The sequence below is a fragment of the Hyaena hyaena genome, unplaced genomic scaffold (assembly GCF_003009895.1).
Source record: "Hyaena hyaena isolate Hyena2069 unplaced genomic scaffold, ASM300989v1 scaffold_130, whole genome shotgun sequence".
NCBI lineage: Eukaryota > Metazoa > Chordata > Mammalia > Carnivora > Hyaenidae > Hyaena > Hyaena hyaena.
The window spans coordinates 2,017,519-2,043,151 of record NW_024080762.1 but is presented as its reverse complement, the minus strand read 5'-3'; the positions used below and the strand labels follow the sequence as shown (position 1 = coordinate 2,043,151).

General features: G+C 44.6%; 1 protein-coding gene across 2 annotated transcripts in view; it reads left to right on the top strand.

Moving 5' to 3' along the window:
- THSD4 (thrombospondin type 1 domain containing 4) overlaps positions 1 to 25,633 on the top strand; it is a 549,275-nt gene that overhangs the window by 342,388 nt on the left and 181,254 nt on the right. Inside the window, exon 1 of one of the 2 annotated variants that reach the window (XM_039237822.1) lies at positions 22,640 to 22,711. The exons of the other annotated variant lie outside the window; for it this stretch is intronic. Within the exon in view, the coding sequence (XP_039093753.1) occupies positions 22,640 to 22,711 (72 nt within the window). Of the gene's footprint in view, positions 1 to 22,639; positions 22,712 to 25,633 lie in introns of those variants that run through there. 2 annotated transcript variants of the gene reach the window in all.

Here is a 25,633-nt window from a genome sequence, read left to right as displayed (position 1 = left end):
CCGGGTCAGTCCAGCACCAGAGCTCTGTGGTTTTGGACCCTGTACTTTTGTGTTTTGTCATCACGTCATGTGTACTGAAGGTTTTACTGTGGGCCAGGCACTATTCTAGGCTCATGGGGCTCTACAATAAACAATAAAGAAGAGATTCCTGATCTTACAGAACGTATATCCTAGAGAAGAAAGATAGAAAGAATAAGTTAAAAAAGAATCTAGATCATTTCAGAACAATAGACACAGTAAAGGGTAAATGAATGTGGGGCTGTTTATGCTGCGAGCTTTTGGAAGGATTTTCTGACAAGATGATCTTTGAATTCAGACCTGAATGACATGAAGAATCTAGAATGCAAGTGTCAAGGGCAGTGGAAACAGCAAGTGCAAAGGCCCTGGGGTGAGATTGAGTATCAGTGTTTCAAGAACCACGAAGGCCAACATTGCTATGTGGCCAGTGGGAGTGAGTGAGAGAATGTAAGGTCAAACATGTAGACAGGCTTTGGGTTTTGTTCCAAGTATAATAACAAACACACTACAGAAGGGCTCTAAGTGGCAGAAGAATAGGATCTGAATTAAGTTCTTAAAAGATTATTCTAGTTTCTGTGTGGGACATAGTGGGTACAGGAGCAAGACAGGAGTGGAGGAAGTATTTAGAAGCATGTGAACTTCAGAAGGGCCTGGAGGTTTTCAAAAGAAAAGGACAGTGCCTTGGAAACAGCAAAGGCGGTGGTTGTGGGTGTAAGACTGTATTTAACTCTGCCTCCATCCCAGCCCTGAGGTACCTGTGATGTGAGGAGGGCACCACAGGAAGCCAGCCAGGTCCAGTCAGTGGGCTGAAGGGCAGGGAACATTCAGAAAAGACGAAGCTATAGAGATCTTGCTCCACACAACGGTGGCAAATCATAGTAATCAGAGCCAGTTTTATTGAGAATGTATTATGTGTCTAGTAATATTTTAAATACTTTCCTTGGAATAACTTCCATAGTCCTCTCAGTAATCCTAAAGTGTAGGTACTATTATTAACCCCACTTTACACGGGAAGTTGGGACACAGAGGTCTGAAGACACTTGCAACTACTAAGCGATAGGGTTGGCATGACAGATTCCAGATTTCAGAGGTGAGAGTGGCAAGGTTCAGAGATTGTCAGAGAGGGTTGGAGAGTGAGCTCTCTACGGGAGGGATGGACTGGTCTGGAGCTGGGACCCAAATGACGAAGATGATCTGGGAGGTGGTGATGAAGGGAAGCAAGTTTGTCCCATGATGCCATTCGCCCTGACTGACATGGGAAGAGGCTTCCTGATCAGCGCAGACTGGAAGCTTGGGGCCCCTGAGCAATGCTCTTTTCTGCGGCTTCCTGTGGCTGGAGTGGAGCCACAGGCTGGACCAGGGCCTCCTCCCTGGGATTGCTTTTTTAGGCAGCTTTTAGGAAGAGCAGTGTCATCTAAACAAGACTGTGTCTTGACCTCTTTAATACCACTGCTCTTGGGTGGGGAGAACACTCATGCCTCCATATTTCTGGGATGTTTTACTGTGACTCTCACTTGGAGATAACAATCCCTTGACTATGATGAATTCAGCACGTACCACCTATCGGGTTCTGTGATGAGCACTTGCTATGTGTTATTCCTTCAGCAAACACAACAGTCGTGATAGAGCTGCTATCCTTGCCCACCCTTTTCAGATGGACTAACTGAGCTCTAGAGGGTTACATAACTTGCCGAAAGTTACATTGAGTGGTGGACCTGAGATCTGAACCCTGCCGATCTGGTACCAGAAGTCAGTTTTTTGTGGTTGTTGATGTTGTTAAAGATTTTGTTTTTAAGCAATCTCTACACCCAGTGTGGGTCTGAACCCTCAACCATGAGCTCAAGAATCGCATGCTCCACGGACTGAACTAGTCAGGCACCCCAGAGGTCAATCCTTAATCACTCTGGCTCAGGTGAGGAACGTTTGTGTGCTGGGTTGGGGCCAGTCTTCATAAAGCCCCAAAAGAATGAACGAGGGTAGCAACACCATGGTGGAGGAGAGCTCTTACAGGTGAACAGCTCAGGTCTTCCATGACCACATTGACTTTGAAATGTCCGTAGACCAACTGTCAGGATCAGAGAGCACCTTGAAGGTGATAGACTTGGGGAAAATGAGGGTGGGAAGGGGAGAGTTGACGTGCATAGAGAGAAAGAAATCATTGCTCTACTTGCCTTCGACTAAGTCTGAAAGTGTCAGGACTCAAAGAACACTTTCTCCCCTTTTAATTCCACTCAATGAACACCGAAAAAGCTACCTGCTTCCCCACTCTCCCTGCCCAAGTAAGGAGAGTGGTGGGATTACGGATCACTTTTGGTAAGTTATTTCAGTTTTCCGTGATTTAAAAAAAACAAAACAAATATGCAGGGTATTTTTAAAAAGAAATTGTTTAAATAAATGGAATAAGATTCTTTAGGTGTCATATTTAATGAATCCTTTTCATAATTTTTAAAACTATGTTTTCTTGGACATTCATGTATTCCTATCCAAAAAACATGGGTGGAGTACTCTGATCTAAGTTTCCTTAGGCTCGGTGATCTTGACAGTCACTTTTAAATCATATGTGTGCTTCTCCAACCTGAAAATACCTAGGTTTGCTGGACCGGTGAGCTGCTGTGAAAGGGACATGGATGTCTCTGCCTAGTGACGACAAGTGAGGAGAAGGCCTCTTAGGTTGCTCTGGGTCCTCCATTTGTTTTCTAAAAAAATTCACTAGGGGCGCCTGGGTGGCTCAGTTGGCTAAGCATCTTACTTCAGCTCAGGTTCATGGGTTCAAGCCCCATGTCGGGCTCTGCACGGCAGTGTGGAGCCTGCTTGGGATTCTCTCTCTCTCTCCCTCTTCTCCTCCCCAAATTGCACCTTCTCTCCCTTTCTAAAAATAATTAAATTAACAAACAAAATTCATTAATCTGTAAATCAGTTTGTTTTCTTGTGATCCCACTGCTGGATCAGATTTTGCTCTCACTGAACATTCCTTAGAGCTCCTTGGAGAAAAGGGTCATCAATCGTAGACATGTATCGACTTGTTTTTGCAAAAGTGTATTTATTGCATGCCTATTGTGTTCCAGACTCCAAACATCCAAAGCCAGATAAAATAAGATCCTTGGTTCTTCAGGGATCATTGTCCGAAGGAATGATTCCAGAAATTGGTATGGGGCAGATAGAGCCGTCAGTGTGGACAGTGAGTCTGAATCTCTTTGTATGACAATTCCTTGAGAGTTGGATCCTAAAGTCTTGCACACATCCATATAACCTTCAGACCTACGTCGCTGGCACACTTACCCCTACACTTGACGTGGGTTTAGGCTTTGCCAGTTATTGAGGCCCTACCTCCTCTTTTGATGGGGTGATGGAATCCAGGGAGACCACCCAATTAGAAAATGGCAAAGCCAGATTCTGGACCTTAAATTCCTCCTTGACTGCACTGTTTCCCATATAAAATAAAACCTTTTGTGTTAGATGTACATTTTGTATATGTCTTTACACTTCCCCAAATTTATTAGTATTACTGCTTATGTATTATCATTTATTATTGACAGCCAGTACTTAGTTAGATTAGCCAACATGCTGTACTGTAAGGTCTTGGTAGAAGCAAACTCAGAGCTGTCCTCTGAGTTGCCTCCCCAGTCCAAGGTATGCATAGGCCACCCATAAAAGATAGTTCTCTTTAAAGGTGTGGGGTTGGGAGTCAGGGTGAGGAAGGTCTGGACATATGCTTTCATAGAGGGAATGTGCAGTTGCAGCCTGAGCATTTGGAAAAGCAGAAAATGTTGCCCAGTGATTGAAAGATAGATTCAGAATTCCATGCTTAAACATAACCAGTTCTGGGAATAGTGGGTGTCACTTAGGAAGTGCTCAATAAACATTGGTTGAATGAATGTGGGGAAGAGAAATACAATCATAGACAGCAAGCAAACCCAGAATCTTCATTTACTTTCTGTGTGCTCCCTGGAATATGTGATTTAACACCTCCATGCCTTCAAGTGGGACTGAGAACTTTTAATGGTAGAGTTTATATATGTCTACTTCCAGCTGTTCACTGAGGCAACAGGCATGCCGGGGGCAAATCTGGGAGGTGAAAAGAAGGATCCAGTAAGTTCCAAAGTTGGAGACTTGAAGAGCCAGCAACACAATCAGATTCCAGTCTGGAACCTGAAGTAAGGGCAGCCGGCCTTCTAGAAGCCTCCCTTGCAGTGCAGCACCACACATGGTTGGACTGCCATGACGGCCACACTTTCTTATCTGCCGTATGAGGAGCAAAGCTGTCCACACTTTAAGGTAAATCAGCACTGGCCCATGTTGCTTCATTTTTGGAGAGGAGTGAAAAGACATCATGATGATTGTATCTGTTTCTTATGACTGCTGTAATGAGTTACTACAGACTTGGTGGCTGAAAACAACAGAAATCTATTCTCTCCAGTTCTGGGACACCAAACACCCAGTATCTCTGTGTCAGCAGAACTGCACCGAAGGCTAAGAGGAGAATGAATCCTTGCTCCTTCCAGCTTCTGACGGCCCTGGACATTCCTCGGGTTGTGGCTGCATGACTCTACAATCTCTGCCTCCCTCTGCACGTGGCCCCCCTCTTCTCTCCATATTGTCCCCTCTCTATCCCTTACGAGGACACTTGTCATCGTATTTAGGGCCCACACAGATAACCCAAAATGATCTCATCTTGAGATTCGTAATCACACCCGTAAAGTCCGTTTATCCAAGTACAGTCACATGGGGAGGGGAAAATATCTTTTCCTTCTACCCTTCTAAATTCTCAGAGCCCTGAGAGCTAAACAAGGCAGATTCACAAGAGAAAAGTATACATATTTGTTTAGTGCAAGTTTTATGTGACACGGAGGCCTTTAAGGAAATGAAGACCCAAAGAAAGAGTTCAACCTGGCTGTCTTTGCCTCAGGTTAGATGAAGAGTGGAGAGCGGTGGGAACTGACCCAGGACCAGGGGGTCTAGGAGCGGTACACTGGGGGAAACTTAGCAAGTCCTGTTAGTTCACATTACTCTGGGTGTCCCTCCATCGTGGGGATAAAGGTGGCCCTTTCCTCTGGGGAGAGGCAGGGCACATCTCACATGAGGGTCTTATGACCTGTTTCAGGAGATCAGAGAGTCCTTCCTGCACCTGCCATTTCTCAAGTTCCCTTAACTTAAAACATTCAATATGCACGGGTGCCGTATTTTGAGGTAGTGTTTCCTGAACCCCATCATTCTCATTCACAAGTTCTGGGGATTAGGACTCGGATATATCACTGGGGAGACCACCAGTCAACCCATTACAATGACACGGATATATTAGCAAGACAATCTGACGGGGGAGTGGGATGGCAAGGGTACGGTAGGGTACGGTGAAGACACTGGGCCCACTGGCTGCTCGGGCCTTAGTCCGGGACTGAGGAAGTGAGCAACTGCATCGGGGTTGAGGCTGTGGGAATAGAGGGGAGGAGACGGAGTCGGGAGACATTTGATGAAACAATGTGCCAGGACTTGGTTCCTAATTGGGATGACGAATGAGAGAAAGAGAAATTATAAATTCGACTCTAAAGCATGGTTCCCAAAAATGTGTGCTGTGGGGTACTGGATCTTGGAATATCAGTAGGCATCACGTGGTGGGGAAATGGTGCTAGAGACAGACAACGTTGGGAAGCGCTGGATCAGACAGGGTCAATCCGGCTTCTCCTCTGCAGGATTGCTCCAAGCCTCCAGCATACACATATATATCGTGCCTCTGTAAGGGCAGGTTTCTGGAGGACAGCCTTGCCCAAGCTTATCTGACTGTGGACCTGATTTACCTAGATTATCCTGGAGCACAAGTAATGGAGACACCTCTGGAAAATATTGCTCTTAGGCTCCCTGCCCTCTGAGACAAGGATCAGAGAGAAAAGAAAATATAAGTGAGGGCCAGAAGGATGGAGTGAAGAAGAACTGAGTCTGGAGATCTGTTGAGAGCCGGGGCTATCTTCCAAGACCCCTGCCAACAGCAAGAGATAGCCACAGAGACTTGTAACAGTTGGCAGAAGCCACTGGAAGGCTTATGCAGCCCTCTTTGACTTGAATAGTCTGTGGGACTGTCCTTCTTTCAATGGTACCTTCTTCTAGACAGGAGAAGCTTTGGCCACAGAGGAGGTGTAGAGTGTAAGTTTCAACCACTGTGCCAACTCTGATCCTGGGATGGGAACTCTCATGTTCCCAGGAGAAAAGATTGCGGGGAAGAATGGCAGAGAAGATTAGCAATGTCAGCTGTGAGTACAGGAAGGAGGAGGGTGGGGATGAGCTATGGGCCCTTCTTTCTTTATATCTGGAAGAACTGCGTTTCCCACTTGCCCTGTTCCCTCTCCGTGTGTGGAAAGAGACCGTCCAACAGCATAGCTGAACCCCCACCACTGCAATAATCCTGGACTCTCCAATCTTCAGCATTCCCCGCCTCGTGTAGAGAATGGCTGGTACCAATGATGGAAATATAAACATCAATTTTGCAAGGAATAGTAAAAAGCAAATATCTACCCAACTCTTAGTATGCACCAGACACCACGCTAAGTATTTTTTATGTAATATCTCATTTAATTCTCACGATAGCCCTGAGGGGTAGGTAACACCGGAGTTTTCTCGATGGGGACTATGAGGCGCCTGGAGATCAAGTTACTTGCCCAAGGATGTATAGCTAGTATGTGGTACAACCAGAATTTGACTTCAAGCAGGCTGCTGCTAAAACTGACATCCATAACCACGAGATTATGAATTTAATTATAGATGTTTTGGATTTCAAATGTTGGTAAGACTTGGAAATGGAAATACGCAGAAGGCAGTGAGGCAGTGAAGGATACAGAGCTGGTCGAGGTCAGGCCTGGGCTCAGAGCCATGGAGGGAGATGGTGGTTAAAAAGTGCCCATGGATAAGTTTATTCAGGCTATGAGGTTGAGAGTCAATTATACAGATTTACAACGCAGAAAGAATGCCCTGCAAATGTTTTATGTATTCGTGGGATGTTTTCCCAAGCCCTGAGTTAGAAATAACTGACTACTATTATCACAGCCCATGGACAGAACATTCCAGCTCTGAGGAAATGGAACCCAGACACAGAAATTTATGCCTTAAATCATGCTGAAAAGTCAGAAGCAGTTGGGATTTCTGAGAAGCAGTGAAATCTCTCTGGCCCCGTAATTGCGGGAGAAAACCACGGTCCTCGGTGAGCAATGGTGAGATCTGACATGCTGACGCTCTACCTTAGCATCCCTGACCTCACACTCGGTGCCCTCCCCGTTCCCTCAAGGGCTGGGGACCCTGGAGCAGGGCTCCCATTCATGAAGGAGCTTCTAACGGATGCACTACAGATACCCAGGAAACAGCTGCATCGACTGAGCCGAGGAAATGAGAACCAATCCTATTCAATCACATTCCGCTCCTGGACACGTTATCGAATAATAAGGTGTTTTCACTGACCCATCCCCGTTTCATTGCAGATGTCTGAATTTTCCCTCACGTCCTGGGGACAAAACCACGAGAAATTGCTACCTGCTTGCACTGAGCTTCATTTTGTTCTGATTCATTGCCCACGTAGGGACCTTCTAAAATCGCAGTTTATGGACTCTACATCCTGGTGGTTCCCAGAGATAAATGAGCCTGGATTCCAGGGAATGCAAATGTCTTCAAACTTGCAGCCAGCTTCCAGGCTCCCTGCAAAGGTCTCTTAAGCCTCTGAGTATTTCCTCTCTTAAATCACACGTCACTGGCACAGGCAGAATATTTTCGAGTGACTTCTTTCTCGTTAGGAGACAGTCCCTTAAAAGGCCTACCGAGTAGACAGAAATGCCATCGTTCTTGGCAGCTTTACCGCACCATTCTTAGGTCTAGTTGAGAGAGTCCCTTTTAAAGCTGGTTTGTTTTTATTTTTCCTGAAAGAAAGCGTTTCTTCAGGGCTGTACTTGAAACAGGACATTGATCCTCTCTTGACATGTTTACGAGCTGGGCAGAGGACTGTGTGCGTGAAAGGGAGCTTCGAATCTCACTTGTGCAAACTTTTATCTGACACGTTTCCAATGAGCTGATGTGAATCCCCAGAGCCTGTGACAGGCTGTCGCGTCGCAGTGGCGCCCTGAGTACTCTGCCCAATGTTCCTCTGGATGTGACAGTCATTTTTGCCTCAGCATAGAATGGGTTCTCATACACGGTCTGTCAGATGTGTTCAACTGAGCAGGTTAATGGGATGTGGCAGGGAACGAGGGAGTGGTTTTCTGTGCCATGAGATAAGAGGCACAGCGACACGTCAATTTAGCACTTACGGAAAACGGCCATTTATTGAGATATGCAAGCACTTCTTGGGAATGTAAAGATATGTCTGTGGTTCGGGGTGGTAAACAATTGTTCTCAAAATGGAAGGCAACAGAAATGAATCATGTGCCAGAGTGAGAGGAGTTTGGAACTTCCTGCCGCTTCGTTTTTCCTCATCAGGGTTTATCTTCAAAGCCCTTCAAATGTGCAGCCAAAAATCTGAGTATTTGAACGTGTGCTATAGACACACACACAAAGGTTACAAACCACTGATCTATTCTCAAGAATATCAGTTAGGCTCTAATACACACACACACACACACATACACACACACACACCCCTACTTCCATTCACATTTATGATTCTTCTTTTGGATTTTCTTAAATTTTGCCACTTTTCTTCATTGAGATGATTCAGATTTTGTTGATTTCCATCCATGTTTTTGTTTATACTATAGTATTTTGCCTGATGGAGACTATGCGTAAGCCTAGGAAAATTGCTTTCAGTAAGACTGAACAGTAGCCAACTTCTCTTGCTCTCAGGCATATACCCAACTTTCCAAAGTGATTATTACTGGAAACCGCAGAAATTGAAAGTGCAAGACAGCTAACCTGGGAACTCCCCCCCCCTTTCTCCTTCCACCTCTGCCATTATCGAGGTCAGTGATAAGGATTAGAGACAAGTGCCCTGGCCCATATGTTGTGGGTATGTTTGTGGCACATGGGGCTCCTTCATGCTGAGAGTTGTGGCCCCTAGGGACCCAGGGAGCTGCCGTGGAGGTGTGGTCAGGAACTTCCCATCTCAGGCTCCCCACAGTGTCACCCACGAGCTCTTAGCTCCGCAGGAATGAAAGTGTGGTCACTATAACACAGCACGCACGCTGGGTCCCCTTCTTACTGCTGCAACCTTGGGAGAGTTGCCTTTCTGTGAGCCTCAGCTTTCTCCCCTTGTGGAAAATGGAAATAAAGTTCCTTCCTCCGCGGTTATTAAAATCAAATAAGATCATGTCTGTCGAGCACCAGCTAGCACAGCCGCTTGATAAATGTTCATTTCCTTGCATCTCTTTACCTTATAATATGAGCAGTAACTCTCTTATTGGGCTACGGCTTCTGTTTCTGGAACTGGAATATCTATACGTCAACTGATGGGGACGATAATGCTTCTCTAGTGTGTTTGTTGGATTTCTTGGCTGGTCTTAGATGAAGCAGGGGCAGGGGCACATCTGAATGTAAAGCAGGTATTAAGGCCTTATAGACAGCAAGGTGTAAGTCTGGGCTTTCCGGAGTCACCTTACTATAAATATCTATCACACTTTAATACAGGTAACAGTGAGGAACTCTCCCCTTCAGACCATCCTGACTAATACGACAAGCCCATGACTCATTTTGCCCGGGCCCACAACTAGGTCATATTTCCTACCTTCTTGCAGTTGAATGTGGCCAGTGGAAGGTGGTCAGGTCAGGCGACCCTCCACTTTCTCCCCTCCCTATCTGCCAAATGGATGTCAATGTCCAGGGCGGCCTTGGAAACCACATGCTGAAGCGGACAGAGCCTCTGGGCAGCCTGGGTCCATAAGGGGCCGTGTGGAACAGAGCACTGCCTACCTCACCATCTGGACTTTACCCAAACAAGAGAGAAACTCTCTGTGTGTTAAGCCATTAAAACCTCAAGGTTTATCTGTTACAGAAGCTAGCATTACCTTAACTAATCATCTTGATGAAACAAGAGGTACATTTTTAAAACTTTCCTTTCTGCTGGCATTTGACATTCTTCTGAACATGACAGAACCATGTTGTATTTTGCTACTGGGGAAAAGAAATTCATAATTGCTTCAAAACTAACTACACGGTCTCTCTGTTCAAAACAGGCAGTGTACATTAATCATAAGAAATACAGAACAAAGTTCTCTGTCAACAAGAGGTCTCTTTGATTTTTTTGCCTAACAATTTTAACTGAAAGCCAGGGTTAGTGATTAACTACATTTATTCTGTTTTAAATTAAACAGTCCTGATGCCAGGTGCTGGGCTAGGAAGGAGGAACTTAAAAAAGACAGAAGAAATAAAGATAATTATGTTTTCCTAAATTATTAGAAATTCAGAAATAAGGAAATTAAATTTTTTCTAAAGTACCCTGTATACATTTATGTTTTCTTAAACAAAATACACTGAAAATAGTTTTACTTTTTTTAGTCTTCAGCTTCATCAGTCATAAAATGAGTGAATGCTTAATCCACAGGACTTGAGGATTAAATGGGGATTGTGTCTACCTCCTAGCCTAATGCCTAGCACAGTAAATATTAAATAATACACACAGTAACTATCGAAACCTTGACCTCTTTCGTAATGATTTGGTTTATTGGATTTTGCTTTGGAATTGCACTTAGGAACATAAATTTTCGCCCTCGGAGACTTGTAAAGTATCTTTGGCCGCTTACCCCAACAACAGTTGGAGCTAGACAGCAGTGCTGTGAGTTGTGGTATCTACTTTTACATTTTTTATTGACTTCTTCTTGCCATTTTTTACTGACTACACCTTCCGGTCGTCTTCCAATCTTTGTCTACTGAGAGAAGAAAATAAAACACTCCCGGTAGAAATTCTTGCTAAAAGATGGACAGGCTCTGTATGCAAGCTAGGGAATAGTTTGGCAGAGCAGATTACTAGCCACCAGCATGGCTGTTTCAGCGGCTTGGGAGCCTGTTGCGGTCAATGCCAAGATCACGGCTGGTTCCAGCCAACTGAGGTTAACAGAAGTCACAACTCCCAGACTAGGTGTGGTCTGGCTGCCCTTCCCACCAGCTAGCTCAGCTCCTTTGCTGGTGGGAGGAAGAAAGGAAAGAGGGGGGAAAGGTAAAGAAACGGGGGGGAGGACCAAAGCAGGAGAGGAGGCCCCGGGTAAAAAGTGACATCGGTGACTCTTCGCTGAGGTGGCCAGGTGATCCGTGTGCACCTCAAACCTTTAGGAGCCCATCCCTTAAAGCACCTGTTGTGCTTTTCATTCTCATCAGCCCTGTGTCAGACTACTCGCTTCCCTAAACTCTTGCCAATGACAGCTGTTTGCCATTCATGAAAATTCTTTCCCAGGGTATGATGTGAACATGGCATCAAAGTACTTGGTTCTGTTACATTTTGGCTACCACTGGTGTTAACTTGCTTCTCCTATTCCTTTTCCATATTGCGTTCGTATATCTTCCTTTGTGAGCTCACTCTTCACAGTCTTACCCATTTTTATTGTTATACGCATTCTTTCTTCCAAATGAGAAAGTTTGGTTTTGTTACTCTATTTTTCTGCTGCTCAGTGTAGAAAAATAATAACTAAATTTTCTTCAGCATGACTAAATTTTTAAGAACATGAATGCCATCAGTCCCTCCTTCTGTTTACCCCAAATAGAATTATATTAAGGAGGCCATAGTATGGGCTACTTTTTGAAAACACCTTTATTAAGGAAAATTCACATGGGGCACTTGGGTGGCTCAGTCGGTTAAGCGTCGGACTTTGGCTCAGGTCAAGATCTCACGGTTTGTGGATTTGAGCCCCCACATCAGGCTCTGTGCTGACAGCTCAGAGCCTGGAGCCTGCTTTGGATTCTGTGTCTCCCTCTCTCCCTGACCCTCCCCTGTTTGTGCTCTCTCTTTCTCTCTCTCAAAAATAAATAAACATTAAAAAAACAAACTCACATATGCCATTCACCCATGAAAAGTGTACAATGCCATATTTTTAGTATACTCAGAGTTGTGCAACCATTGCCACATAAAAATATAATTTTTAGAGATGTCTATCCCCCTAAAAAGAAATCCTGTACCCCTTTCCTCCCCACACTTCTCGGGCCAAGAAACTACCAGTCTCCTTTATGTCTATATAAATTTGCCTCTCCTGGATATGTCCTCTAAATGGATAATAGGTGGTTTTTAGTAAGTGGTCTTGGTGACTACCTTCTTTCACTTAGCACAGTCTTTTCAAGGGCTACCATGTTGTAGTGTATCAGCACTTCATTTCTCTTTAGGGCCAAATAATATTCCATTGTATGGACATATCACATTTTATGTATCCATTCATCATGTGATGGGCACTTGAGTTGTTTCCACTTTTTGTCTATTATGATTATTGCTGCTGTGAGCGTCCGTGTTCAAGTTTTTGTGTAGCCATATGTTTTCATTTCTCTTAGATAGGTACATAGGATTGCCGGGTCCTGTGGTAACTCTACACTTAACTTTAAGGTGCAGCTTACGACTGTTGTCCACAGTGTCTGCACCATTTTACAGTACCGCCAGTAGTGTGTGAGGATTCCAATTTCTGCACATCCTCACTAACGTTTTATACTACCTATATTTTTGACTAGTGGGTATGAAGTGGTTTTATTGTGGTTTTGATTTTCATTTCCCTAATGACTAATGATGTTGAGCATCTTTTCATGTGCTTACTGGCCTTTTGTGTATCGTCTTTGGAGAAATGTCTATTCAAGTCCTTTGCCTATTTTTAATTAATTAATTGTTTAATTTACATCCAAGTTAGCATGTCATGCAACAATGATTTCAGGAGTATATTCCCTAATGCCCCTTACCCATTTAGCCCATCCCTCCTCCCACAATCCCTCAGCAACCCTGTTTGTTCTCTATATTTAAGAGTCTCTTATGTTTTATCCCCCTCCCTGTTTTTATATTATTTTTGCTCCCCTTCCCTTATGTTCATCTGTGTAGTATCTTAAAGTCCTCATATGAGTGAAGTCATATGACATTTGTCTTTCTCTGACTGATTAAATGCCCTTCAGTTCCATCCAAGTAGTTGCGAATGTCCTTTGCCTATTTTTAATTGGATTATCTTTTTATTATTTATTAACTTGTAAGAATTTTTTTATATATTCTGGACATAAATCCTTTATCAGACATATGGTTTATGACTATTTTCTCCCATTTTGTGGATTGTCTTTTCATTTTCTTGGTATTATCACTTGCAGCACAAAAGTCTTCAATTTTGATGAAATCCCATTTTTTTCCTTTGACACTTGTGCATTTGATGTCATACCTAAGAAACCATCATGATCCAAGGTCATGAAGTTACTCTGATGTTTTCTCCTAAGGGTTTTATAGTTTTAGCTTCTATGTTTGGGTCAGTAACCTAACACAAACTGGTTTTCTTATAGCTCTGGAAGTCAGAAGTCTAAAATGGGTTTCACTAGGCTAAAATCAAGGTATTGACGAGGTTGCATTCATGTGGAAGCTCTAGGGAAGAATCAATCCCTGCCTTCTTGCCTCTTCCATGTTCGAGAATCTTCCTGCCTCTCTTGGCTCATGGTTCCCTTTCATCTTCTATGCTAGTGATAGCATGCGATGTTCGCACATCAAATCACTCTGACTTCCTCTTCTACCTCAATCTCCCACATTTAAGGACCCTGGTGATTACATTGGGCCCACCTTGGTATCTCGAGATAATCTGCCTATTTTAAAACTATCTTATTAGCCACCTTAATTCCATCTGCTACCTTACCTCCCCTTTGCCATGCAATGTAACATATTCAGTATTCTATCTGCCACAATCCATGACCCATTTTGAGTTAATTTTTAAATTTTATTTGAGAGAGAGAGGCATGCACATAGGTGCAGAGGAGAGGGGCAAAGGGAGACAGGGAGAATCTTAAGAAGGCTCCATGCTCAGCTGGAGCTCAGACCCCCATGCGGGGCTCAATCCTAAGACCTTGAGATCATGACCTGAGCAGAAATCAAGAGGCAGACACCCAACCTACTGAACCACCCATTTGCCCTTTGAGTTAATTTGTGTGTGTGTGTGGTGTAAAGTAAGGGACCAGCTTCATTCTTCTGCATATGGATAGCCAGTTATCCAGCACCATTTGCTAATGACTCTTCTTCCATTTATGTGGCCTATTTTTCTCTTAAAACAATATAACATCATAATGTACCCATATCCATCAATATATAACATGGTCATTCGATTTTTAAAAGTTTATTTATTTATTTAGAGAGAGAGAGAGAGCACTTGTATGCAAGTATAAGAGAAGCAAAGAATCCCAAGCAGGGTCTGTGCTATCAGCACAGAGCCCAACTGAGGGCTTGAGCTCATGAACCGTGAGATCAATACCTGAGCCAAGATCTAGAGGTAGATGCTTAAGTGACTGAGCCACCCAGATGCCCCTGACACAGTCATTTTAAACGACTGACTAGGATTTCAGTTTTTGAATATACCATAGAGTATTTACATTGCTTCTAGCTCTTAAAACTCTTAAAATTGCTGTTATATGATTTATGGGTCTTTTTTTTAAATATAATATAGGCATACACCCTTTTCCATTATCTACATTGTAAATTGTCATTGAAAATTTTCACTTCTTTCCATCTTCCTGGTTTAAGCTCTTCTTTTTTCATCTAGGCCACAGCCCTACTCTACTTGGTCTCCCAACTTCCAATCTTGCGTCTTTCCAGTTGTTTCTCCATTATAGAGTGGACTTTCAAAATGCAAATCTAATCATGTAACTGCTGCCTCTGTCCTTAAAAGAGATTCTCAACAGGAAAAAGACAAAACTCTTTGTCACGGCCCCCTCTTGGCCTTCAGCCTAATCTGATGGGGTGCCTCCACTTGCTTACTCTATCCATCCACACCTGCTTCCTCTCAGATCCTCTTGAAAGCCATTTGCTGCTATTAGAAGGCAGTCTCCCTTATGGGGACAGGCATCTAGTTCACCACACATCCTCCCTCTTCGGCCATTCCACACTCCAAGTTTAGATATACTTTTTGGGTTTCGTTAATGTTGGCCTCCTGCACCAGCCAGTGAGGTCTATAAGAATATGAATGGACTCTGCTTTTGCGGATGACTACACCCCCAGGCTCTAGCACATGATAGGTACTGATGTCTTAGCCAATAAGCAAGATCAAAACATTTTCTAATGGGCATTTGACTTTTAATTTCATTTATGGTATTTTGAATTTTCAGAATCCTAAAAATCTGTATAAACCTTTTCCTTTATGATTTCTGCCTTTGTTAGAGCCATGCTTAAAAGCCCTTCCTGGCTCCAAGAATATAGAAATGTTGACCCATCTTCTTTTATTGATTTTATACTTCTATTGTTTGGTTGAAATCCTGAATCTGCCTGCCACTTATTTTTAGCATATGCTATAAACTAGGAAAGTCACTTTATCTACTTGCCAAACAGTTAGCAGTATTCTCAACCCTTTCCATCCTTTCCTTTGCTAACCTGAAGGGACCCGTTGACTACATGTCAAACTCTTCCCATGCTCAGTTGCGTAAATAATCTGTCTTTCCTACACTGGCGGTGTTTGCCACTTTTTTAATTATTAGAGCTCTAGGCTATGTTTTAATATCTGGTAGTCATACTTTCTAAGAAAATACATTTTTATTAAATAGTATTTTTAAGTTCTACAATTTGAACGAAGGGTTACTAGACAGAGAACTGTCGCTCAGAGCAGTTCACAAACTTGAGTGGGTACCCACAGGGCATGTTCCAACACGGATCGATGGGCCCCCATCTGTTACCAATTCGGTTAAGTGTTTGCATTTCTAACAAGTTGACTGATGATGTCGATCCAGGGACCACGATCTGAGAACCTCCACCATGGAGCAAAGACTGTGGTCAACCTGAGAATGGTCCAGATGCCCTCTCTGAATTAATTTCCCACTGTGCCTGAGACTTCACATGAGCCTGCCCTGCGTGCTTTTTGTGAGCACCTCCCTGACAGTCTCTGACCTTGCTCCTGGCACAACTTCAGAGCTGCTCCAGGGGAACATAGCCCTCCTTTCAGCGACCCAGAGAGGTGCTCAGCCTAACCGCACAGCTGCCCCTCTGGTGACAGGTGCCCGTGCAGCCAGGCTTCGGGCCCTTTAAGGCAGAAAGGAAAGGGAAGAATGCAGGGACTCCCTTTGCTTTAAGCTCTCTAAGCTCTCGTACTTTCCTTCTGTTCTGCGGCAATGGGGGCAATAGGATCGCAGAGCTCCTTTTTGCTTTCCTCATTTCCTCCTCCCTTGGCTGTTTAATGGCTCCTTGGTCCACACAAAGGGAGAGCTAATTACTAACACCTGCTTCTCCTCCCAGACCCATAGGCAACTTCTTGACAGAGACTTTTCCCACCTATTCCACACAATATACACATATTCAAGGAAATAAACATAGCTTTAACAATTTACCATACAGCGTATACCTCTGTGGAGAGGGCTGCATCTCACTTCTTCCTTCGTAAAGGCATAGACGTTTTTTGAGGGCAATAAAATAGCCTTAGAGGTGCTGTCTGCTCTGGGTTTGCTCTTTTGTCATTGCTGTTATGAAGACAGAAGTGCATGATTATGTTGTACATGAAACGCGTGGCTTCAGAATGTGTTTCCCGACTTTCCAGTTCTCGCACATATTTTCCCTGTTACTTCTATTTTCCCTATTCTAGGTCACCCATAAGTTAGGTTGGAAATTATTGGCGTTTCCTCGAGGGATCTACCTTCCGAGAATATCTCCTTTTCATTTTTCCCTCTTGTGGTTTCTAAGACGCACAATCAGAAGACCTGTCACAGCTGACAGTCCCACTGGACCTTCCTTGTCTTCTTTCTGTATTCAGCACACACTGAATGAGACTGTCTATGTGCAGGGTCTTGGGAACACAAAGGGACACATCTCCTGTCATCAAGGCCTTGCTCTCTATCGATGAAGGGGGATACGTTAGTTAACAATTATAATACAGTAGGACAAATACAATGTTTCAGGTCACCAGGGAATGCCTGAGGACACAGGACAGGGGCACCACCCTCAGCTTGGCAGGGAGCCTGACAAGCCCCGGCTCCCAGAGAAGGTGACATTTAAGCAGATCACTGGGGGAGGGGCACGTGTGCACTTATTTATATTATTAACTGTTAATTTGCCATTATTTCATTTTTATTTACTTTTGGAACAGCAATTCATTTACACGTTTGACAATTCAGTAAGCGTGAAAAAGTTATAGAAGTGCCATCCAGCGGAAATATGATGTGATTGAAATCTTCCTAGTAGCCGTATTTTAAAAAATTAAAACAAGTACATTTTATTTAATCCAAATATATATAGTTATTGTTTCAATATCTAATCAGCATAAAGACTATTAATGAGATCCTTTATTTTTTTTGTGCCACCACTTAGAATGGGTACAAAGTATACTTGACATGTAACACATCGCAATTTGGAACAGCCATGTTGCAGGTACTCAGTAGAATAGCCACATGTGACTAAGTGACTATATAGTAACCAGTTTCCCTCTCATTTTTGCCCCAAAGCTGCTGACTTCCCTTCCCTGGAGGCAGCCTTTTTTTTTTTTTGGTTAGTCTCTAGCATGTTCTTCCACAGATGGTTGATATATATACTAGCCATTGTAAACATGTATGTGCAAATAATAGAACAATAATCACATTGTTTTGTATCCTACCTTTCTGGCTTAGAAATAGATCTTGGAAATGTTTCATATCATTCCAAAGGAAGCAAGTTCATGTTTTTCCTTCTTCTGTTTATTTATTTTACTTCTGTAGAATACCCCATCTTATGGATGTCACAAATTACTCATTTAGTCTTTATTGGTGAACATTTAGGTGGCTTCCAGTATTTGGTGCTTATAACAATTCGAGCCGAGTTTTCAAAGAGGCAAAGAGTGATGGAGCTAACCCACAGAGGATGGGGGAGTGACGTTCTAGAGAAAGGAACTAGCATGAACACACAGGGCACAGGGACACATGGCATTTGAGGATAATTTCTTGTGTGTGGAGATATCTGGAGGGTGGAGTGTGTGTGAACAGAAGAGAGGGGGAAGGGGATTGGAAGGGCAGGAAGAGACCCGATTGCAAAGTGTCATAATAAGGAGTTCAGACTTCATACCTGAACCATCAAAAGATTTTAAGAAACACGGAAAAATAAATAAGTGATTGGATTAATACATAAAGGTGAGAAGAGGAACAAATCTTCTATACTGATGAATTCTGATTAATAGATACGTAGAAGACATGGGGGAAACAGAAAATCGCCATTTAGAGTCCTACAGTAATCATTGCTGCAGGAATGAACTACTGATGAATATTTAAATTAGTGGGCAAAACTTTGAGAAATGGGATATTTGCATAGCTTCAAAGTATCTCCGCCAAAGTATGTATTAATTATCATGATGGTTTTAACATCTGTCCAACCATGCGTTGATACCCCGCCCCCTCCAGGAAGTGGAGCTTAATTCCGTTGGACTCACTGACTCACTTCTAATGAATAGGGTATAGAAAAGGAAAAATAATAACTTTACAGTGAGCAAACCTGGCAGACACCACCTTAACCATGTGATCAAGGTTAATCACATCACCATAATGTCATGTTCACGTGGTTTACCCCTGACAACGCGATGAGAAGTGTACTTCACCTCTACAGTATTCATCCCCCAAACCCATAACTTCAGTCTAATCATGAGAAAACATCAGGGAAAACCAAATTGAGGGACATTCCACAAAATTCCTGACCAGTACTCTTTGAAAGTGTCCAGGTCATCGAAAACAAAGAATGAAAAATGGTCATCAAATCGAAGAGACACATTGACTAAATGCAGTGTGGGATCCTGGATTGGGTTCTGGAACAGCAAAGGGACTTCAGGAGGAAACTGATAAAAACTAATGAAGTCCTTATTTTAGTTAGTACTGGCCCAGTGTTAATGCTCTGGTTTAATGAATGTACCCTAGCTGTTTAAGATGTTAACATCAGAAGGAGCTGGCTGAAGATATACCATGACACTCTGTGTTCTGTAAATATAAAATTATTCCAAAATAGAAAGTAAAAAAAAAAAAAAAAAGAATTAGAGGCATGACATGATTAGATTCACATTTTGGAAGATGAATCCCAGTGGCTGCAGTGGAAAAGAAGCCTGGAAGGGGAAAGATCAGCGATCAGACCTTGCAAGGTCATGCTATAAAAAGTCAGGAAGAGATGGTGGAGGCCCAGACGGGAGCACGGGCAGCGGGAGTCCGAGGCCATGGGCAGTCTGGAGAGATCTCAGTATTCTCCAGGAGAATACTCAGTCAGACCAGGTAATGGTGTAGCTAAGCAAGTGAGGGAGTAGTGGGCTCAAGATAACACCCAGTTTTCTGTCTCTGGGAGTTAGATGGGTAATGATGTCATCCACTGAGATGGAGAAAACAGGAAGAACAAGTGTCAGTAAAACAATAGTTTGGTTTTAGTCCTGCTGAGTTTGGAGTACATTTGAGAGATCCAGGTATCCATTAGGCAACTAGATATATGGTCACTGGCACGTAAAGAGTGGTTGAGGCCAGTGAAAGAATGACATGACCCAAGGAGAGAGGATAGAGAGAGAGAGTGTGAACACAACCATTTAGGGGGTAGGCCCAGGCGGTGGAAAGGGGACTGGAGCGTGTCCAGAGAGGTGGTGACAGCATAGTCACTAAGAGCTAGGTCCTAGAAGCCCAGAATACCAGCTCTGTCCACCTACCCTTTGTGTGACCTGGAGCAAGCTATTTAATCTAATAAGGCTGTTGTCAGGAGTATGTGACACACTATATGCCAAGTTCCCAGAATAGTGCTGGACTCTTGGTGTTTGAGGAATGTTGGCCCATTGGAGGCAGAGGAAAACAAGAGAGGGGTGGGCTGGAAGCTAAGGGAAGAGAGTGGTTCAGAAAGCAGGGCATGTATTTCATACCCTTTAAGATAGCTATTATCCAAAAAAGTGGAAAATAATGAGTATTGGGAACGATATGAAGAAATTGGAACCGTCATGCATTGCTGAGGGGAGTAGAACATCATGGAGCCACTGTGAGAAACATCTGGTCTTCCTCAAAAAGTCAAACATAGAATTACCATATAATATAGCACTTCTCCCCCTGGGTATGTGTCCCAAAGAACTGAGGGCAGCAACTCAAACAGATACTTGTACCCTCACGTTCAGAGCAGCATTCTTCACAGGAGCCGAAAGGTCAAAACAATCCACGTGTCCATCAACAAATGAACGGATAAACAATATATGGTATACACATACCATGGAATATTATTCAGCCTAAAATAAATGAAGTACACACTACAACATGACGAACCTTGAAAACGTTATGCTCAGGGGAGTAAGTCAGACACAAAAGCGCAAATATTGTATGATTGCACTTTGATGAGGAACCTAGAGTAGGTAAATTCAGAGAGATTAAAAAAAAGTCAAATAGAGATTTTATGTTGTGTATATTTTACCATAATATTTAAAAACTGAGGATGTGGCTAATGCTGCAAAGAAGTCAAATAACATAAGTCCTATGAAATTAGCCTCTGTATTTTGTGACACAGGGACCACTGCAGATAATTCCAGAGCCCTTGTAGTGGAGCAGAGGTCAAAAGGCAGTTTACAGTGGGTTGAAGAATGATTGGGAAGCTGGCTGTGCCAAGGGTTGGCAAACCACAGCCAAATCTGGCCTCCTGCCTGCTTCTGTAAAGTGTTTTTGGAACACAGCCCCTCCCTTTCATGGATATTTTGTATATGGTTGCTTGTGTGCTGGGTTGAATAGTTGCCACAGAAATCACGTGGTCTGCAAAGCCAAAAATATTTACTTTCGGACCCTTTACAGAAAGTTTCCCAAACCCAGGATGGGACAAGACCACCTGGTCTTTCAAGAACCCTGGCTTTCTTGGACAATGCCTGCATTTCTGGTGAAGTTGTTGAGTAGATGACAGTACCCCTTCAGCCAGCAACAAAAAACACACCCAAGGCTGAACAATAATAATAATAATAATGAATGAGAAGGAGGAAGAAGAGGAGAAGGGAGAAGAAACAAATTCCATCCTTCTTTTGTCTAACTGGAGAGACTATCCCCAACATACTCTGTTTCTTCTAGCCTTGGAAAAGGGCATTCTAAGTCCCTTCACCCAACCCCCCAAAAAACTCCCCACTAGTAAATTGTCACGTGACTAGCGATAGATAATAAACGTTCCGAGATGATTACAAACTACAGTTGGTTTGAAGGTTCCTAATGAATGCAAGAAAGTGTCCACGACCTGAGTTAATTTCCTTTCTGGGACTGAACGTCGATACTTATTTCAGATCAAAGGGAAAGTTGATGTCTTCAGCCCTTACTGTGCACCAGGAACTGTGCCAACTTTTTATGCCTAGTTGACCTCATGGATAGTCATCAAAACCATCAGAGGGCCTTTCCCCATTTCACAGGTAGTGCAGCTGGGGCTCAGTAGACATGAATACCCTCCCACAGACCCACGGGGAGTTGGTGGTGGTCCTGGGGTTTGAGCTCACATCTCCCTGGTTCCAGGGCTCAGGCCATTCCGCTGCATCAAAATACACTCTAAGCAGAACTGAATACTTGGTGGGTTCTCAGCCTATTTTGAACAATGAGCCCTGTTATTTCATAATAACAGGCCACGTAGGGAGCATCTCAAGGAGACCGTAGGCTTTTATAAGACCCACTGCCCAGCTGCTCCCGTGCTCCTTATGTCCCCAAGCCCCACACTGATGGTCAACCCGATGCTACCCAGAGATATTTCTTGAAAACCCCCCATTTTTCCATGCGCTCTGCCAGTGCCATCCAGCTCCTGGGCTTCATTAGTCCCACCTTACCATTTATCTTTATACCGTCTGCAAGAGTTCCCCAGGCTCTTGGGGCACAGTGACCCAGGGAGATCACAAGAGGGGGACAGAGTGGCTTCTTCAGTTCCCATCCATTCATGCCCGAATGGTCAGTGCATGGGGACACACAGCACCCTTTTGACATCTTCCCCCTTTGAGGCTGCCGTCGGTAACACAGCCTTTGACTGCCTGGATTCCTGCAGCCTTCACATCAGAACTAACAGGGAATTCCAAGGTCATCTACTCAACCCTTGATGGTACCAGTACGAAAACCAACGGCGGCCCAGAATGGGTTGGTGGCGTACCCGGGCAGACGGCTTGTCGGCAGCAGGCCCTGGCCCTGGAGGGCTTCAGCTCCGCCAGCTCCCTGCTGTAGCTCGCTGCCTCCTGACGAAGCAGGGGTCTTCCCCCTGCAAGCGGAGTGCTTACCTTGGAGCCCTTTTCATGAATGAGACCAGATGCAGAACTCCACATTGATCATTTCTGTCCCTCCCCTTTCTGCTTTCTGTTAAAGGCAGCCCCCCAGCTCCCAGCTGGCTCCTGTCCCCTCCCCCAGCCGGGAGAAGTTATTACATGAAGAGATCAGCTTACCAGTTTTCTTCAGAGCAGAGGCTGAGCTTGGAGCTCCGGGTAGTCCAGTGAGGGAGAGCGGAGGGAACCAGCGCGGTGCCTAGCGGATCGCCGGGGCTGGAACCCCGAGACACAAGTGCATCTGCTAGCTGTTAGCACTTGGCAGCCGCAGTTCTCCTCTAGGGTAATTCTAACTTTGGGTAATAATGTTTGTCAGCTACCTGATATTAACATTGCTCCACGTTCAAACAGCAGTGTTAGCAAGACCTGGGGGAGAGGTAAGCCAAATAAAATATCTTGTCAGAAGTTGTATTTTTGTCAGCAGTATATTTCCTTTGCTGTCTACCAAGAGGGATGAGGGACTGGGTTTTTATGGTGTGCAAAGAGTAATGCTTTATATTGCTTTTTTTTTTTTTTTTTAAGGCTTGCTTTGCCTTTTCTTCCAGAAAGACTTCTTTTCTTCTTGGAGAATCCCACAGTTTCTGAAATCTCATTCTGAGGCTGTCTGTACAGTTAGGTGCCACATCGGGGAATTGGCACGGCCTTGGTGACAGATGCCTGGGGCGTGCACGTTTCTCCTGCCGCTACGGGAGAAAAAAAAAATGTGCATGTCAGATTCCGACAGGGACTGTTACCTTTTGAGAATTTTTCTCCAGTGTTGCAGAAAGGATATGCATGCTAGAGGAATGGCTTTTCTTGACTGATTTTGCATCACATTTTCCTCCCTTTTTGCCTGGATGTGCTTGGAAAAAAAAATCTGTGTTTAACTTTATATCATAGATTTGGAGAGGAAGAGCGATACATGACAGGGCTAGGGCTCTGCCCAGACCTACTGTGGCAGGAAGGCATGTTTAAGGCCCAGGAGGATGGTTTATTCTCACGGGTTTAGCTCCTATGTGTGCCGGATACATTTTGGAACATCGTAGGTCCTCCGAGGGCCAGTTCTTGACACGGGCAGAGACTGGGGTGTGGGGGGGGGGGGACCTTGTGGCCTGGAGAGGGAAGGACTTAGGTGTATCCACCCTCACCTGCAAGCAAGCCTGCAACAAATTTGCTTCATCCGCTCCTTTTGCTCTTTATTCCGATGAAAGGTCTCCAAGACCGACGCCCGAGTAATGAATGAAAAGACAGCCTCTTTCCTGAATCCATCTTCCTCTTTGAAAAGCCAAGTGAAAAGTCTATCTCCTAAAAAGGCCAGGAACCACATCACAGCTTTGCCTTTTGTTTGCATTGTCAGGACGGAGCAGGCTCTGAAAGCTTAATGTAATTACTTCCCCTTCTCTGCAGTGGAAGCCGGAGCACTCCCAAGCCAGGCTTCGGGGCGAGCCGTGGGCACAGCACGCTCGGAGGTCGTTGGTCGGTTCAAAACAGACATGTGGCTCAGAGGCGTGCAACCACGGGTCATTTGTTTCAGGCTTTTAGCCTATTAGTTCCCCGCGTCTTTTGCTCTGCAGATATTTTCTGGGTCTGTGCGGGGGTCGGGGTCTTGAATGGGAGCTGGAGGGACTGAGTGGGTCTGTGATGCTGGAAAGCTGAGAGCAGACCATTGCCCTCTAGTTGCGGCTGGAGTTTGCAATGTCCCTGTTGGTTTTTTACTGTGTGGAGTAAATGACAAATGGGTCGGCCTAACTCAGCCTGGAGCACTTCAGCATGTGCAAGGAGAGCTCATATGGAAAATATTTCTATCACCGCTGCGTGCGCATATGGTATGGGGAGCCCCCCCATGCGGAGCAAATCGCAGCACTCCAGCAGCCCCTCAGCGGCGTGCCAATTACTCTTATTAACAGCAAGGCTAAGGGCAGGCTTCAGTTACCTGCGCACAGCTGGCTCCTGGGGAAGGCCACGCTGGAATGTGCGAGCCTCAAGCCCGGTGTCCCATGCAGAGAGGCGAGCGGCCCTGTCTCTCTTTACAATCAGCAAAGGCAGATGAAAAATGAGAGGGGTAACACTGGCTCCCCCCGAATCTTGATGCTGTTAAGACAGCACTCGGGAGAGGAAGGCAGAAGTTCTGTCTTTTGAGTTAAAGGGTATGTGCTTGATAGCCAGAAAACCCAACCCCAACCAGAGGTGACGAGGTGCCCACTCTCCTGCTCCTTTGTTCTGCTCCGCTATGCGAAATAAAGACCCTCATGTGTCTTTCCCTCTCCCCTTGTTTTCCTTCTGCTGTGTGTGCGTGTGCTCCCGTGCACACGCCAGCGCAGAGCCTTGGCGGCGGCACTGCTGCGCTCCTAGGAAATTGTACAATTAGGATTCCTTTCCCCTTGTTGGAAATGAAATGACGAGGAAGGAACATGAATATGCCAGTAGCTCCCCCTCCCTCGTTAAAAAGAATGTAGTTTACACAGAGCTTTGAAGAATGTGGCATTTATTTATAAGAGCCTCCTTTTTTATAGCCCTGTTACTTACAAAACTCGCCCATAAACATGTGGCGGCGTCCCCAAGTCACCAAGATTTTCTTTTTCGCTGCCAGCTGGTTTTCTTGCAGGTTTTAATTGTCTTCCCTGTGGATGTTCCTAAAAACGCATGAGGAAAAGGGGAAAAGGAGGTAGAGAGCGTTGTGCACCTAGTGTTGTTTAGCAGCTCAGAGTCCGTTTCCCAGAGTGTGAAGTCCTTCCGGAGAAGCAGGCGCTGGCAGGTGGTGGGCGGAGGGGGCGTTGCGCCAGGCAAGCCTTATCTGGGGTCCTGTTGCTGGCACTGTAGGCACCGGGAACGGTGAGCCAAGGACAACCTGGTCTGGGGTCGGTGCGTGGGCTTGAGGACAAACGCAGGGAAGGACTATTTCTTCCTTGATTTTCCGGTGGCAGTAGCCCTTAGGTCCACCTTGTTAAGAACACTGAGGTCACTAGAATGCCTTTGGCCTTGTCAAAATTAGGAGAGCGGCCGCGTTCACTTGTAGAGGTTGCATGCATCCCCTAAAGAATGTAAAAGGCCATGAAGTCAGGCTGGACTTCTGGTGCTTTTGTTTGTGTGCAAAACATGCCAGGATCCAGTTTCTTTGCAGGACGCAGCAGAATGGCATGTGGGGGTGGGCGTGTGCCTTTTCTTTCCTGAATTTGGACTTAACCTCCTCAGATAAGACCAGTGAGATACTGTTATATGCGAGGAGGGCGAAGCTTTCAAAAGGCAACTTAGAAACCGACACAGTTTTCGAAGTGGGTCAAAAAGAAGTTTGTTTTTTAATTTGATGAAGCGATTTGGCA